This window comes from Indicator indicator, chromosome 26, assembly GCF_027791375.1.
Source record: "Indicator indicator isolate 239-I01 chromosome 26, UM_Iind_1.1, whole genome shotgun sequence".
NCBI classification, from domain to species: domain Eukaryota; kingdom Metazoa; phylum Chordata; class Aves; order Piciformes; family Indicatoridae; genus Indicator; species Indicator indicator.
In genome coordinates, this window is record NC_072035.1 from 2508163 (window position 1) to 2522824 (window position 14662).

Consider the following 14662-nt stretch of genomic DNA (forward strand, 5'->3'; position numbering starts at 1 on the left):
ATTCTGCTCTGATGAACGTGCCTGTTCCCACAAGGGTAGACTATTTGGCAATAGCATGAATCATTTACAGCACTACCACGACCAGTTGTCACAGTACCATTAAACTGCTTGGACTACAAGATCGGGTAAGTTGACTGGGTCCCCTTAGGGGGGTACATGCAGAATCAAGCTGTGCTATCACTACACCTCTCACTGCTTGTTGAAAACTCAGTGATGCCAGACTGAAGATTAGCTGCTAAAGTAGTTGTTTTTATTGCTCTTCAAGACACTTTTGTCAGTGTGTACATGAGATTGCTGTACAAAGAAGTAATCCAGTGTCCACTTGGTCTGCCAGATGAATACAGGAGACAACAAAGCCCTCCAAATATGGGGGTTGTTGCCTTAAAGAATGTGTCCCTCCTTGTAGGATCCAGACAACCATATAACTGCAGAGCCACCTCTCTGAAGAGGCTCAGTCCCCTTCAGCCAAAGTAGCACAGCTAGTCCTTGTTCTGCCTGAGGATGAAGGGCATAGTTTCTGCTAAAAGTTATGGGGAGCAACAGCCCTTTTATAAGGGTTCAAATACACTTAGTAATTTCAAAACTAATTTTCTTACTCAAAAACATCTCAAAGTAAGGCAATAAATGGAGGCACACCTGAATATTTAGGTCCTGTAAAGAGCTAACACATACCTGTGCTTCTTTCCCAGCACCAAGCCTACTTTGGGAAAGAAAACAAATTGATTGATCTGGTTTCAGTGGAATTCCAAAAGCACTCCACAGCTGAACTGCTGGCAGGGCACCAGCACTATTTTGTTACCACAAAATGCCACACAAGGAACCTGTCTGTAACTGCACAAAGCTCACTTCTTCTTGTGGTGCTGACCACTTTCAACAGTGGTCAGGGGAGCCCATTTTGCTTTGTGCTGCCCAAGGTAATGAGCACTCCCACACAGCTCCTCCTCCTTTAGCTGAGATGTGGATCCAAGAGAAAACTTTTTAGCTGGTCTAGGGAGAACACAAGTACTTGTCTGATCATGCTTTCAGAGGAAAGATCATCCAAACAGTGTTAGTTATTTCTAGACACATTTACATGATTCAGCCTGCATAGACATTGCTGGAGGTGCCTGTGCCCTTTGCAATAATTCAAGACCATGTTTTTGATTTTTTTTTTGTTTGTTTTTTAAACCAATGCAATGTTCATTTATTTCTGTACTTACAAAAAGAGCCACCCCACTGTATTCCCTCCCTCTCCCCCCTGCCCCAAATGCCTTTTACAAACATTTAAAAATTAAAAACCGGATGATGACATGTTAATTTGGTAGAATTATTTTGAAACATAGCTTTTGTAATTAGAGTTAAATTTCCTACAAGATGACTTTGTAGAGAGCCTGATTATCGGCCAAATAAAATTCCATATCACAAGTTAGCAAATTCTAGTACAAAAATAGTCCATGTGTTAGAACAGCCTCTTATTATTATTATTATATTCACAGGAAAGAGTCTATTGGCTGCATAATACCTTAATATTTATGAAATTTCCTTTTTTTTTTACTTGGCTCATTCATCTAATTTAATATAGTGTTGAGCCTCAATAAATCCTCAGGCAAAAACCCCTAAACAGGGTTAAATATGCTGTTCAGTGTACTCTGAAGTACTGTGCTTTTCACAGGACATCCAAGAAACCCCACAAACAGTTCTCAGCTAGTTTTGATATTAAAATGAGATCCAGATCCAAAAGGACCCCCCTGAAGTATATATCCACGACTTTCCATAGAAACAGAGGCCACAGCTTTGATGGTTAAGTTTCACTGGGGAAACTGTCTAGCTCATCCACTCGTCGTTTTCATGAATCCACTTGTGAGCTTCTTTAAAAACTAGAGCAGGTCACTCCTGAAGCATCTGGGACCCTTACGGCACTGCGCTCTTCAGGAGTGTCCCCACTGACCGGGCTCTCCCTCCTCTTCTGTCTCTGGTTAATGCTGTCCAGCAGTTTCTCTCGGACCAGGCCCCGCAGGTAAAATCTGGGGAAATGCTACTTGTCTCTCAAGATGTCTAGCTGCTCTTGATACTCTGTGAAAAGCCTCTGGAAACGAAGGTTCTGTCCAATAACAGGGAGAAGCTCTTTCAATAGTTCTCTCTTTCGTAAACCCTGAAAAAAAAAAAAAAAAAACCCAACACAGAAGCATTCTCAGAATGAGTTGTTTGATACCATAAATACATCTGACAGAGCTGATTAACATTCCTGCCTGCCTGGAGAGGGCTGTGGATTTTATCTTTCTTTGCTTACGTGACTGCTGGACCTAAAACTGTCTTTACAGCTCTATACTCATGAAGCTGGTGCAGACTCTGCAGTCACAGACTCCAAGCATGCTCTAGAGAAGGGAATACATTTCACTACTCCAAAGTTGCTGTTTGAGGAATGTGGAGGCCTGAATGGGCAGCTCGGCTCCATCCACATGATGCTCAAGACAGCACCAGAGTCCAGACTGTGGCACTACGAATTTGTCTACAGTTTCACAGGTGCCCTGGGAGGAAACCTGCTTATGTGGTTAGAGCAGAATATGGCAAGGGTTCCAGGATCAGCAAAAATAATTCATAGCTGCTTTTTTTGCCACTAAATTTAATCCTATTTTACGTCCTATTGTCTACCCACATTCTGCAATTTCCATGGGAACTCTGCCTCATTCTTTATTAAACTATTACCAGGACTTACCATAACTGTTGATTCCCACTGACTTCCAGCTGAGTAATGGACTGGACCCAGTAAATCCTTGCATAATTCTCTCAAACGATATTCAAACCCTGAACATCATCAGAAAACAAAAGCACATTCATAAGCATTTCACTATAGAGAGCTACTCCACAACATAACTGATGACATTCAGGAAAGAGTTACAAGAATCCAGAATAAAGTCTAAACCATTGATTTTTGGATATTATTCTTTCAAACAACAGATGTCTGGAAAGATAAGATGATTTTCAAAGGATTTACTTTAGAGTTCTCAATTGGTTTATGTTCTCAAAAACACAACTAATAACGATCTACAAAGGGGAGAAAAAATGAAGTAGATCCTCCGGTTTGTTTTAAGAGCTGCCCTGATCTCAGCCTCACTTCTCTCTCCCACAAACGTAACAGCTGTTAAAAAAATAAAAAGACAAACACAAACATTGGAAAAACTGACAGACTTTGACAGCCAGAGAATTAATATGCAAGAGATATGATAAGAGTTGGAAAGCCACAAAATGAAAACCAGTGAAGCGGAAAACTTGTTAGGCTGCATTTAGTGGCAAAATATGAAATTGAACAAAATGGAGTCAGTAGTAATAAATTAAATAAATTTGACATCCTTCTGAAACAGGAAAATACTAAATGAAGAGATCTGTCAAGCCCTCAGCAAAAAGGCTTATAACGAAGTTTAAGTCACGTCATTTTAGAAGTAAACCTTTAATATCATCACAGAGTTTCCAGGCCACTGGAACTGTGAAGTCCACAGATGCCACGGTTTCCCCAGACCACAATCTGTCCACACTCTGTGTGACAAAACAAGATTCCTGAGAATCGAGCACTGAAGGGAGCAAAGGCACTTGAGCAGGATGTTTTGGTTTTAAGTAAACAGAGTCCAGAAGCTAAGTGCTAAGAGGAGAACGTTAAGTGCAATCATACATACACAGGACATGAACAGAGCATTTCTTACAGGTCCATCAGAGCTGCAAAGAAGCACCAGAGCATGGCAGGCCTCACCTTCATTAACTAGGTACCGTGCATAGATAAGGAGCCAGTGGCGATATTCGTGACTGGATTGTAGCGTAAGTGCTGCTGCTATCTGGTTCTCCAGGTAAGCAAGTGTTGTTTCTTGTTGCACTAAATGAGGCATGGAGAACAATCTTGCAGCTTGCCTTCCTGAACTACAAACCCAAAGAATTAGTATCTGTTTTTAAGGCTGGAATGGTCAAGAATACATATTTCAGTAGTATATGTTATTCTACCTTTATCTTTCAGTGCTCCCAGAGTTCAAGCTTTTAATGACAAAAGCAGCACTTCATAGCAAACTGCCTCCCCCTTCACAACATAGAATCATATCATATATCATACCACAGGATGGCTTATGTTGGAAGGGACCTCAGAGATTCAGAGATCATCTACTCCAACCACCCTGTCATGGGTAGGAATGCCTCTCAACTAGACTTGGCTGCTCAAGGCCTCATCCAACCTGGCCTTGAACACCCACAGTGAGGAGGCATCCATGACCTCCCTGGGCAGCCTATTCAGTCTCACCACCTGAAGAACTACTTCCTAAGATCCAGTCTGGCCCTACTCTCCCTCAGCTTAAAACCACTCCCCCTTGTCCTATTGCTAGACACCTTTAGAAAAAGTCCTTCTCCAGCTTCCTGTAGGATCCCTTCAGGTATTGGAAGGCTTCATTGAATAAATCCTTTGATGACAACTGAACTACTGAAAATTTGTAGGCCTACTCCAGAAAGCTGGTAAATGGAAAATTAAAATGTAATAAATTAGCTAAACTGAATTGTTTAGCTAGTGAGCCTTGAGGTCCCTTCCAACCTGGTATTCTATGATAAGTATGACATGGACTGAATTGTTTAGCTAATCAACCTTGAGGTCCCTTCCAACCTGGTATTCTATGACAAGTATGACATGCACTGAATTGTTTAGCTAATCAACCTTGAATGCCCTTCCAACCTGGTATTCTATGACAAGTATGACATGCACTGAATTGTGAAATACTTTACTCCACGCCTTAAAATCAAGTTCAGCTCATGCTTTTCTGCCCCTCTAATAATCTCAAAGTAACATTAAGATATAACCTATACATTTCTAAAGGTTTAAAACAAACAACCCAAAAAAACCACTGTCTGAGCATTTAGTACCTTCAGAATTAACTCAGTGATTCAAACGCATGAATAAAGCAGAGTTAAAAAAGAAAGAGACAAGGATGGTGGTCAAATGAAGCAAGGCAGTGCCTACTTTGATGTTCGTCCCTGTATTACAGCTAAGGGCCCAGAACACAGCATGGCTTCTTGGGATGGTAAACTATTCCTGAAGTCTGCACATTGTGCTAGAGAGTCCTGTTTGTCTGAAACAAGATTCCTGAAAAAGAAAAAAAAGGCAAACAGACAAAAAAATCAAGTTTGAGGATAGCAGGGGATCCAGCTTTGCTCTGCCTCAAAGCCCCACTCGTATTTTCACAGATAACCAAAAAAACCTATCACCAAGGTGCTCAGGAATTCCATGGGCTCCAACTACTCTCACTCCATGACCAAATTCTGCTTGTGCTGTCAGGGAAATGTCCCTTCCACTCCCAAAGTTCCCAACACTCATTATATATAATACACTTCAGCATTAGTTTTGAAGGCAATGAAGTCTCTACTTGTCATTTTATACCCCGTGAGAAGTCATGCCCCAGACCACAGACCAGAGCAAACAGAGGTAAATGACTTTCTCGTTAAGAGCTTGATTTTACCTTCCCTATCAGACAAGTCACCACAGATCACACATGTTTACAATCTCTCCATACATTACAGCTATTCCTTCACATGGAGTTGACAGTTACAGCTGGCATTTCCACACCTAATCAAGGGTATCATTTTCACTGCTTTGAGATGCCAAGGGAATCAGTGGCCCAAGCTGACGCTAAGTTTAGACCTTGAGAAAGCTCAGAGGTAAAATGGCATAAGTCTTTGAAATACCCTTTGCTGCTTTATCATGTTTAAATTTGTATGATGACTAAAGGGCTTGCTCTTTTATACATTTCCAAAACTGTGGTACCAAACTGAGAAATGACAGAAGTATGGCTGAGAGCCTGTCCTCTGCTCCTTTACTGACTGTGAAAAATCCTGCATCACTTCTCAGTTTAACTGAAGAACAAATCAGGTGTTTTTTTTCTTTTCTAAAAGATTCAAATCAAGTAGCTGACTAATAACAATTATGCTAAGGAGAAGTGAAAACAACAAGTCCTTTCGTCCAGCATGCTCATTATCCTAAGCAACCATTATATTAAGGATGCAACATGTTTTTTCCTTAGAAAGACAACAGAGAAACTGTTTGGAAAGCCAGTATAAATAATTTAACCATTTTTTGTTTTTGTATGGGTACCTATGCCTTGGCAGAAGGAGGAGTATCCATGGGGAAAGTCCATTTGATACCCAATAAGACTCTTCTGTAGCCTTACCTTATGTTTAGGACATCAGTAATGACCCTTCCATGCAGATTCTCTGGGGCACAGTGAGTTCTTCCTTCCACCCCTACCTGACTTACTACCTTCATTAAACTTTTACATCCTGGAGACAAAGAGCTCTCCTCAAAACTGACTTGGCATCAGATTGAAAAAGAAAATATGAAGGAATGATGGGGACTGGATAAAGGCAGGCACATACATGTTTAGGATTGGAATTATCTTATTTACTCTTGAAATTGAGCAAAACAATTGTAACACATCTAAACTCCCACGAAACTCTGAAAATTGTTTGACAAATTTTCCAGATCTGCATTCTTTCACAAAAAGTGAAATGTAAGAGTAGATCATCTTTAATCGTTGCCAACTGCTTAATGGATTCAACTGATGCACATCAGCAAAATACTATCTAGGTGTAAGTTAATAAATGAAAGAGGATGCACCATGTAGAGAGGAGTGATTAAGTAAGCTGTAGTTTAAGTTTTTCATTCTATGAATTAATTTTTAACATAACAAATCATATGAATATCAGTAAAGAGTAAAACCCAGACATAGGAAAAATATTAGAGTGAAGCCTAAACATACAATAGTGAACCAGAGCAAAAACTAAGCTTGGGATGTAACCTTACTCAGACTAACCCTTGAACTATGGAGTGAAATAGGAAGTCAGAATTCATGACAGTTCAGCTAAATTGTAAAAGCAGGAAACAATATCTAACTTACCATGTAGAAAGAGAAGGATTAAAACAGTATGCCTTGCCATCAGACATGCTCATTACAGGTATGCCATGCTGTGTCAGCAAGATCTGAGAGACAGTTGCATCACTTCCTGCAAGGTGAATCAGACCAAAGCATTTCTTTTGGAGTCCTTCATAACATTCATAATGGGAAAAAAAACACTATCCACATTAATTATCAGACACAGCACCCAACAGAAATGGATTCAATGTTATTCTGAAGGACTTATAGGAAGGTCAGGACACAAAGTAGTGATAGTAACAGAGCCCTGAAGCAGGCTGCCCAGAGAGGTTGTGGAGTCTCCTTCTCTGGAGTCATCAAAACCTGCCTGGATGCATTCCTGTGTGACCTGCCCTTGGTGATTCTGCTCTGGCAGGGGGATTGGACTGGATGATCTTTCAAGGTTTGTTTCAACCCCTAACATTCTGTGATTCTGTAAGCATCAGGTTGAGCACAGTGGCATTAAAATCATTCTTTTACAAAATAAAAGAATTCTTTTACAAAATCTTGATGCTGCAGTTTATACAGAACAGGAGCATTATTAGCTTCATGTCCAGGGGGCAATCTTCAGCAATTCTTTGCTGTGTCTTCTGTAAGAAGCTTTTTTCTTGTTTTTTTTTCCAATGAAGTTAAAAGTTCTAAAACTCAGCATACTTTGAAAGGTGTGCTCTCCAAGAATAGTGTAAATGGGATGGCTGGAGTCTCCCATGTCTCAGCATATTCCAAACCCAGTCTGTGCATGCAACATCTAATGAAGACATCTGTAAATTGCTACTACAACTACTTTAAGTAGCTTTGGTTAGCACTATTTGATTAGCATGAATTCAAGCTAAAATTGAAGCCCATATGCTCTGAGACCGTGCTTTTTTGATAATTTGGTTGATGCCAGATACTGACAATTCTAAAAACTGAAGGGTTTGCAATAACAAATCCGAAGATAATAATTTGCTGTTCTTCATTAAGATAATATGCAAAGCACACACAGAGAAACTGCTGTAAGAGCAGATTTACATTAAATACTTAAATTGTGATCTTCACAACACTGCATTTGCAAGTTCAGATGCAAGCCCACAGTTATCTTGTACGAGTCTGTTACCCACTGATATTACCACCTCAAGTTGTTTCTACTGTATTTCGACACTGCAAACGACTTCCCTTTGTTACACAACAATGAAGGAAAATTAATTGGTTAGGCTTTTCAGGTTTTGTGAAATTTCAGCATATTCCTAAGGGGCACTAAGCAGTACAAGTGGGCTCAAAGGTTGGAAACTAAATGACCCTTTTTTATTACCTGAAAATATTGTTTGCAAAGACTCATCTCTAACAATGGCTCTCTGCTTGTGAACATCCCTGAAAAAGACAAAAGACAGGCCTGAGGTTTAGAAACAACTGAAAGCTCCAAAACAATTTAACAAATGCAGTTCTTCATTATTCACAACAAAGTGAAGTTTGGGGGGAAAATCTGTTGCTTGGTTTTTTTGTTTCTGTTTTGTTTTAACATTTTCTTCATAGCTTCAAAGTAATTTTTTGCAAACTCAAACCCTTTACGACAAAAGTCAATAGTAGAGGACAACTTTTACAGCTTCTTATCAGAAAACCTGGCTACAGCTAAACAAATACTGAGGGGATCCAAATAACTCCTTCAGAAGCTCTGAATTGTATGAGACATAGATTAAATTCAACACCATAAACAAGTACTGCAGTTTTTCTCTTGGTATGTTAAAAATGGCTGCAGCATGTACTTGAACTCATGTACTTTATTGGCCAAGTATGATGGAAGTTGGAAGTTGCCCCCTCAATCTGTTCTATACACGACAAATCTATCCAAGGGAACCTGTTTAAACTAGTAACTTCTGGCTGATCCTTTATCTTCCTTCTACAGTGAAAAAAAATCAATATTATGGACTGTTCCAGAACAGAGAAGAAACAGGATTCATGTCTTGCCCAGCTAACTCCCTATTACGTCCAAAACTGGACTTGTGCTCAGATCTGTTGTGGTTTAAGTGCAAGTTTCAACAGAACTGCATCGACACAACCGAATAGTTACCTACAAAACACAGCCCAGAGAGCGCACTTACCAAACAGAGAGCGTAGCAGCAGTGGTGAGAGCCATGATGTAAGAACCTGTGCAATGTAGGGTGGAAATGGGTGTATTCAATACTATAGGAGGAAGAAGGCGACGACCACAAGCTGAAAATACCGACAAGGTTCGTTTCTCACAGGCTACACTTACAATCTCACTAAAAAAGATAATAAAGCAAAAAAGAAACACTTACATTTGGTTGAATGCAAGCAGCAGAAAGCCAGACTCATTTTAAGTTAGCATACAGCGTGGGCTAATTTCCCAAAAGGTAAATACCTTCCTTTTGGTACCCAGGATTTTTTAAAAGCCAAAACCATGGGACACAAATACAGCTGCATTCCATGCCTCCTTCATTTGATGGGGACTATGATGGTGTAAGGAGATGGCAAGAGAAGGTTTGCAGGCAGAAGATAGTATCTTTTATCACACCAAGGAGCATAGCTGCACATGTCAATAAGGCTTTTTGGTATATACAAGTCCTTCAGATCTGAACATGGCTCAGGCTTCAGATATACACTTTAAATTAAAACACTTAGGTTGAAACTAAGCAAGGTGAGAAAGGGGAACATAAATAACTAAAGGGGAAAATAACTAACTAAAAGGGAAAAATAGCTGGAAGAGAAATAAAGATCTTGAGCCATGCCCAAAGCAGCACAAAAATCTCCAAGAGAAGTGATCCAGTTAATCAATTTCTTTAAATGTGCAGATTAAAATAGCTTTAAAGCTTCTACTTCTTTGTAAAGATGGGGGGCTAGGAGCAAATAGCTTTCTGTAAAGTGTATTTTCATACCCCTAAAAATGTCTTCTGGCCTTTAAGACCCTCTTCCTCCAAAACATCCTCTCTTACCAGCTTCCTGCTGCAGTGAGAATTCGACTGGTGAGGACTGTCTCCCATTCCTTTCCTTCTCGATTACACTTTAACCTGCTCAGCTTTGATCCTCCCACTGTGATCATTTCATTCTCCACTTCAAGGTACATTGATGGATCTGAACTTACCTGAAATATAAAAACAAGATGAGTTTTGGAATAGGAAAAAAACTATTCAAAAAAGCAGCAAGCAATATTATATCTAAACCAATGTCAACATTAAGCCTAGATTTAAGTATGGAATTCTCTTTTTTAAGTAGCTTCAAAACTTTCTGTGGTACTTCAAAAAGAAGCAGAGCTCTGAAAAGCAGTCTTGGCTAGAACATAAATAATTTATTTGTATTTGAAGCATAGGAATGAAGAAAGGTTGTGCTAGTCTGTGCCTCCTAATGAAGGGCACCAGATCAGATGTGCCTAGATGTGCCCAGCCTCCCTACGATCTTGCAATTAGAAACAGACTACCACAGTCTCAACATACAGAGAACTTCTTTCCTAAATCCCTAAAGCAATGCTACTTGCCAGTCTCTTCAGAGTGAACCACCTCTAGAGAGCTCTGAAAATACTTGTTTGGGTTTTTTTATCTTCAGCAGTATACTACCAACACAGGTCTAATAATGCAGCAGTTACTCCCATCAGAGACTCTTATCTTTATGACACAGATGTGTTAACCAGGAGGAGGGCCTGCAGAACCAGAAGTATCTCTCTGAAGTTTAGCTAATTCAGAAGTGTGCTATTTTTATCCATTTCACCATTAACTTTCACAATACAGACAAATTCTTAAGAGATATTGACAGTGAGATTGATACCAAGCTGAGTGGTGCAGCTGATAAGTCTGAAGGACTTATCCCTTCAGGATCCATCCAAGGATCTCATCCAGAGGGATCTGTACAGGCTAGAGAGGTAGGCTAAGGAAAATCGCATGTGATTCAATAAGGTGAAGTGCAAGGTCCTGCACCTAGGTCGGGGCAATCCTAGACATCAACCCAGGCTGGGGGATGACAGAAAAGGACTTTTGGGTGCTGGTGGATGAGAAGCTAGACATGAGCCAACAGCATGTGCTTGCAGCCCAGGAGGCCAATGGCTGCACCAAAAGAAGCATCGTCAGCAAGAGAGAGGGAATTCTGCCACTCTGCTCTGGTGAGACCTCACCTGTAGTACTGTGTCTACCTCTGGAGCCTTCAACACAGGAAGGATATGGACCTGATGGAGTGGTTGCCCAGGTAGGTAGTTGAGGCCCCATCCCTGGAGATATTCAAGGTCAGGCTCAACAAGGCTCTGAGTGCAGAATGTTCCTGCTCACTGTGGAGGGGTTGGACTGGATGACCTTTGGAGGTCCCTTCCAACCCAAACCATTCTATAATCTTGCTTGAACAAATACACATATTCTGACATTAATTTATCTAAGGCTATGAATAATCTAAGAATATTGAAAATAACCAAAAAGCAGAACTTTGGGTTTTTTATTAAGTATTAAACTTTTTTCCCCCATTATAGTCCACTCACTTGCAAAGTAAACGATTTCTGTGGGATTGGGGTTGGCAGTTTAAGTGCTAATGCTGGTGCAGAGATGCAAGCAGCATCCTTCTCAGAGGCCAGTGCAGCTTGGGACTGGAAAACAAAACAAAACAAACCCCAAATGACAACTGTAAAAGCAGTTAAAATTTTCCATTGAAAGAAGTTCAAACCAAAGATATTCTAGAATATAAAAAGACTTGAAAGAGAAGGGTTAATTCCAAATAATGCCAATTGCAAATATTGATCTTTTTCCAATTAGTTGCCTTAGTACAAACTTTTAAATATAGCTTCCAAGAATAAAAAACCCCAAAACAAACTAGGAGGAGTCTTTTTTTTTAAACATGTATATCCCACCCTTTTTCTGCTGCAACTAATTAATGGAGATGCTAATATGCATGGAAAAAGTCTAAGTTCTGAATAGTGAAAATAGAGGGAACTGTGTTCCCCAAAATGATGGAAACTCCACTGCAGCTCACTACTTCATGGATCCTAGGAAATTCAGAACCATTTTAGTTACTACATCCAAGTTATTCTCTTGTGCTTGGGTCACTCACCATCAAAGAACACCAAACCCCATTGGTGTTTCATTTTATTCCATAGCCATTTGGCAGGCTCCCACTACTAAGTGTGCTGGTACCATTTAAGAAGTAACTATACACTTCTGTAAAGGATGGACACATTGCCACACTGTGTGCATCTCCTCTTTGTAACCTTCAACCCTAAAACCCACTAACTTTAGAAGCACGAGGAAGGATGGTTACAGATTCTGAGGCATTGACACTACTCTTGTTTCCCTGACTTGATGGAACAAGTCAACATGGAACTGACTTTATTAAATGAACACTGAAAGCCACAGTGAATCTCACTTCTTTCACCTGAACAGTTAAAGTTACTGGTACGAGTCTGGAGTCTTTTCGGGGCCTTCCTTTTTTCTTCTTTTCTACTGTTTCTCCCTCAAGTTCCAGTTTCCGTTTGGGTGCGCTGAGTGGCTTAGCAGCTGGAATCTTCTCTTCACTGTCACTGCTGCTCTCCAGAATATCCTTGGGCTTATTATCTTTAATTAAATTCTGATCCTTCAGTCTGAGCAAGCAAAAAACACATTTCACATTAGGTATAAGCTGATTCCAAAAGCTGCTGCATATGCTAGGTGCTGCGTTCTTGTAGCTACGAAGATACACTCTCAGCCTTGTCTGAGTGCATTGCAAAGCATACAAAGGCAAGAGGAGGAAGCTGAAGAAGTACAGCAAACACTCTGCAGAAGTACAATGTGCAATATATATGTAAGCTGATCAGATATATTCTCTCCTTTAAAAAAAAAAAAGCTAATCAAACTAGTAGTTAATAACTGGATGAAGCTGTAAATAACAGCTTTATTTTTAGCATTCAGGTCCATTACAATCAGATGGTTCTCTGGGTTGATATAAATAATTCAGCACTCTGTAAGATGCAAGAGAAGTTCACTTTTACCCCCAATGGACATGACACTTTCTGCTTACTCATGCAGAACTTCATTTGTCATCCTCTTGTTTATCCCCCAAAGTTGTCCTATTCACTTCTGACTACTGCAAATAAGATGCATATCTGCAAACCACTCAAACGACCCCACTGCTGCATTTTCCATTTCAGCAACACAATATAACTAAAGAAAACAAAGTACAATACTCTGAACTCTTTTGTTAACATTATACCCTAAACCAGGTCATTTAACCACACTCTTCCCATTCCCTCCAGTGGCTGGTTATTAACTCCCAATGTTTTGCCACTTTTTCCATATCCACTTGGCTTCCTGGAAGTCCCTTGTATAATCCAAACCTTTTTCCTTTGGCATTTAAATTACTTCAAATAATACACTTTGATCCATCTCCACTGACACATCAGAAGTGAGCAATTTAGCACATCTTTTTTCTGCATCATATGGTGAAACCCTTTGACATAAACATTGAAGTACTTAGTAAACCCACATTTTATTAATAATAAATTGGGGAGCTACCCAATTCTTTCTCTTCTCAAGATTGCTATTTTTTTTCTGTCCCTTGTTTTGGCGAAGCAGGAACACTTATGCCATAACACACTCTGTCACAAAACAAAGGCTTGCAGCTTTTGTTTCAAAACCATGTGAATCCAGAGCCAAAAACTCCTTAAAATCAAAGCATCTTCTCTGCATGCCTTCAAGGCATGCAAGTGAAATACAACTGCAGCTATTATGATGATAGGCAGTCTGCAGACACGTACAGTAATTTATCTTGAAGTAAATCTCACGCTGGTACAGAGATGCAGGCTGACTATTTTTGTCGTCTAAGGAGCACAGATGCATGCAGCCACACAAGGAGGCACATGCACACACAGCCCCTGCTAACAAGAGTTTGAACTCAGAATACTTTGAAGAACCCTCTTGATCCCAAATGCCAGAGACAAATGTACAAAGGGCTTATCCTAGCAAAGAATTTACTTATTTGCAGTTGTCTCCTTCCTTCCAATTGTGGAAGAGACCCAAGGCAGTTTCTAGAATGCCAGCACCATGACATCCACACCACAGAGAATCAGCATTTTCATTCCCTGAGTTACTTTCCCCTGTCTCACCTGTCCACAACAGTCTGATTTGTATTTGTGACAACAGCAGTCCCTGAGGTGGCTTTGGATCGCTCTGTAAATCTAGAGTCAAATGCTTTCATGGGTTCAATCTTCGATGGAGTTGTCAACACAGAAGATGATGCAGGAGGAGCAGCTGAGGCAGAGGTAGCATTTAGACTGTCAATAAGAGACAGAAAAACAAGGATTGAATGAAATTTAGTACTAGTAACCTGCCGTGCTCAGAACTAGGTAGCATTCATTACACTGGCTAGAAACCATATTGCAAACCTTTCAAGCACACACAGGCATTACAAGATGCTTTTTCCTCTTTCACACATCAGCATCTTGCAAGCTTTGCCTACTCTCAAAACCAGTTTATGACACATCTCAGAGCTTCATGTGGCTACGTAAATATATACAGATTAAGAGACCCTAATCCATTCATTATATATATCTTAATTCAGGAAGTAAATTATACTTTCTGATGGTACTTATACACCCAAAGGCGAAGGATCTCTATTTTAAATGAGAACTGGAGAGTTCCTGCTTTTACTCCTTGATCAGGTTCCCAAATGCTTTCCATTACAAGACTATATTTCTCTGGTTATCAATCAATTTGGGCTGAAAAGATTCATTCCAGGTTTTGATTTTGTTGCTGCAGAATTCAAACAAATTATTAGGCCTTTCCAAGCATAACTCTAAGGCATAGGAATGT

At 40.0% G+C, this 14662-nt stretch overlaps 1 protein-coding gene across 1 annotated transcript in view; it reads right to left on the bottom strand.

Annotated features, from left to right (window-relative positions):
- Window positions 1-1244: 1244 nt before the first annotated feature.
- LOC128975575 (protein HIRA) overlaps window positions 1245-14662 on the bottom strand; it is a 38437-nt gene continuing 25019 nt past the window's right edge. The window contains exons 15-25 of the mRNA XM_054392538.1: window positions 13957-14124; window positions 12252-12456; window positions 11365-11469; window positions 9842-9990; window positions 8990-9151; window positions 8203-8261; window positions 6897-7002; window positions 4967-5089; window positions 3725-3888; window positions 2696-2784; window positions 1245-2131 (exon numbers count right to left, since the gene is read on the bottom strand). Of these exons, the coding sequence (XP_054248513.1) occupies window positions 2015-2131; window positions 2696-2784; window positions 3725-3888; window positions 4967-5089; window positions 6897-7002; window positions 8203-8261; window positions 8990-9151; window positions 9842-9990; window positions 11365-11469; window positions 12252-12456; window positions 13957-14124 (1447 nt within the window). The 3' untranslated portion in view covers window positions 1245-2014. The remainder of the gene's footprint in view (window positions 2132-2695; window positions 2785-3724; window positions 3889-4966; window positions 5090-6896; window positions 7003-8202; window positions 8262-8989; window positions 9152-9841; window positions 9991-11364; window positions 11470-12251; window positions 12457-13956; window positions 14125-14662) is intronic.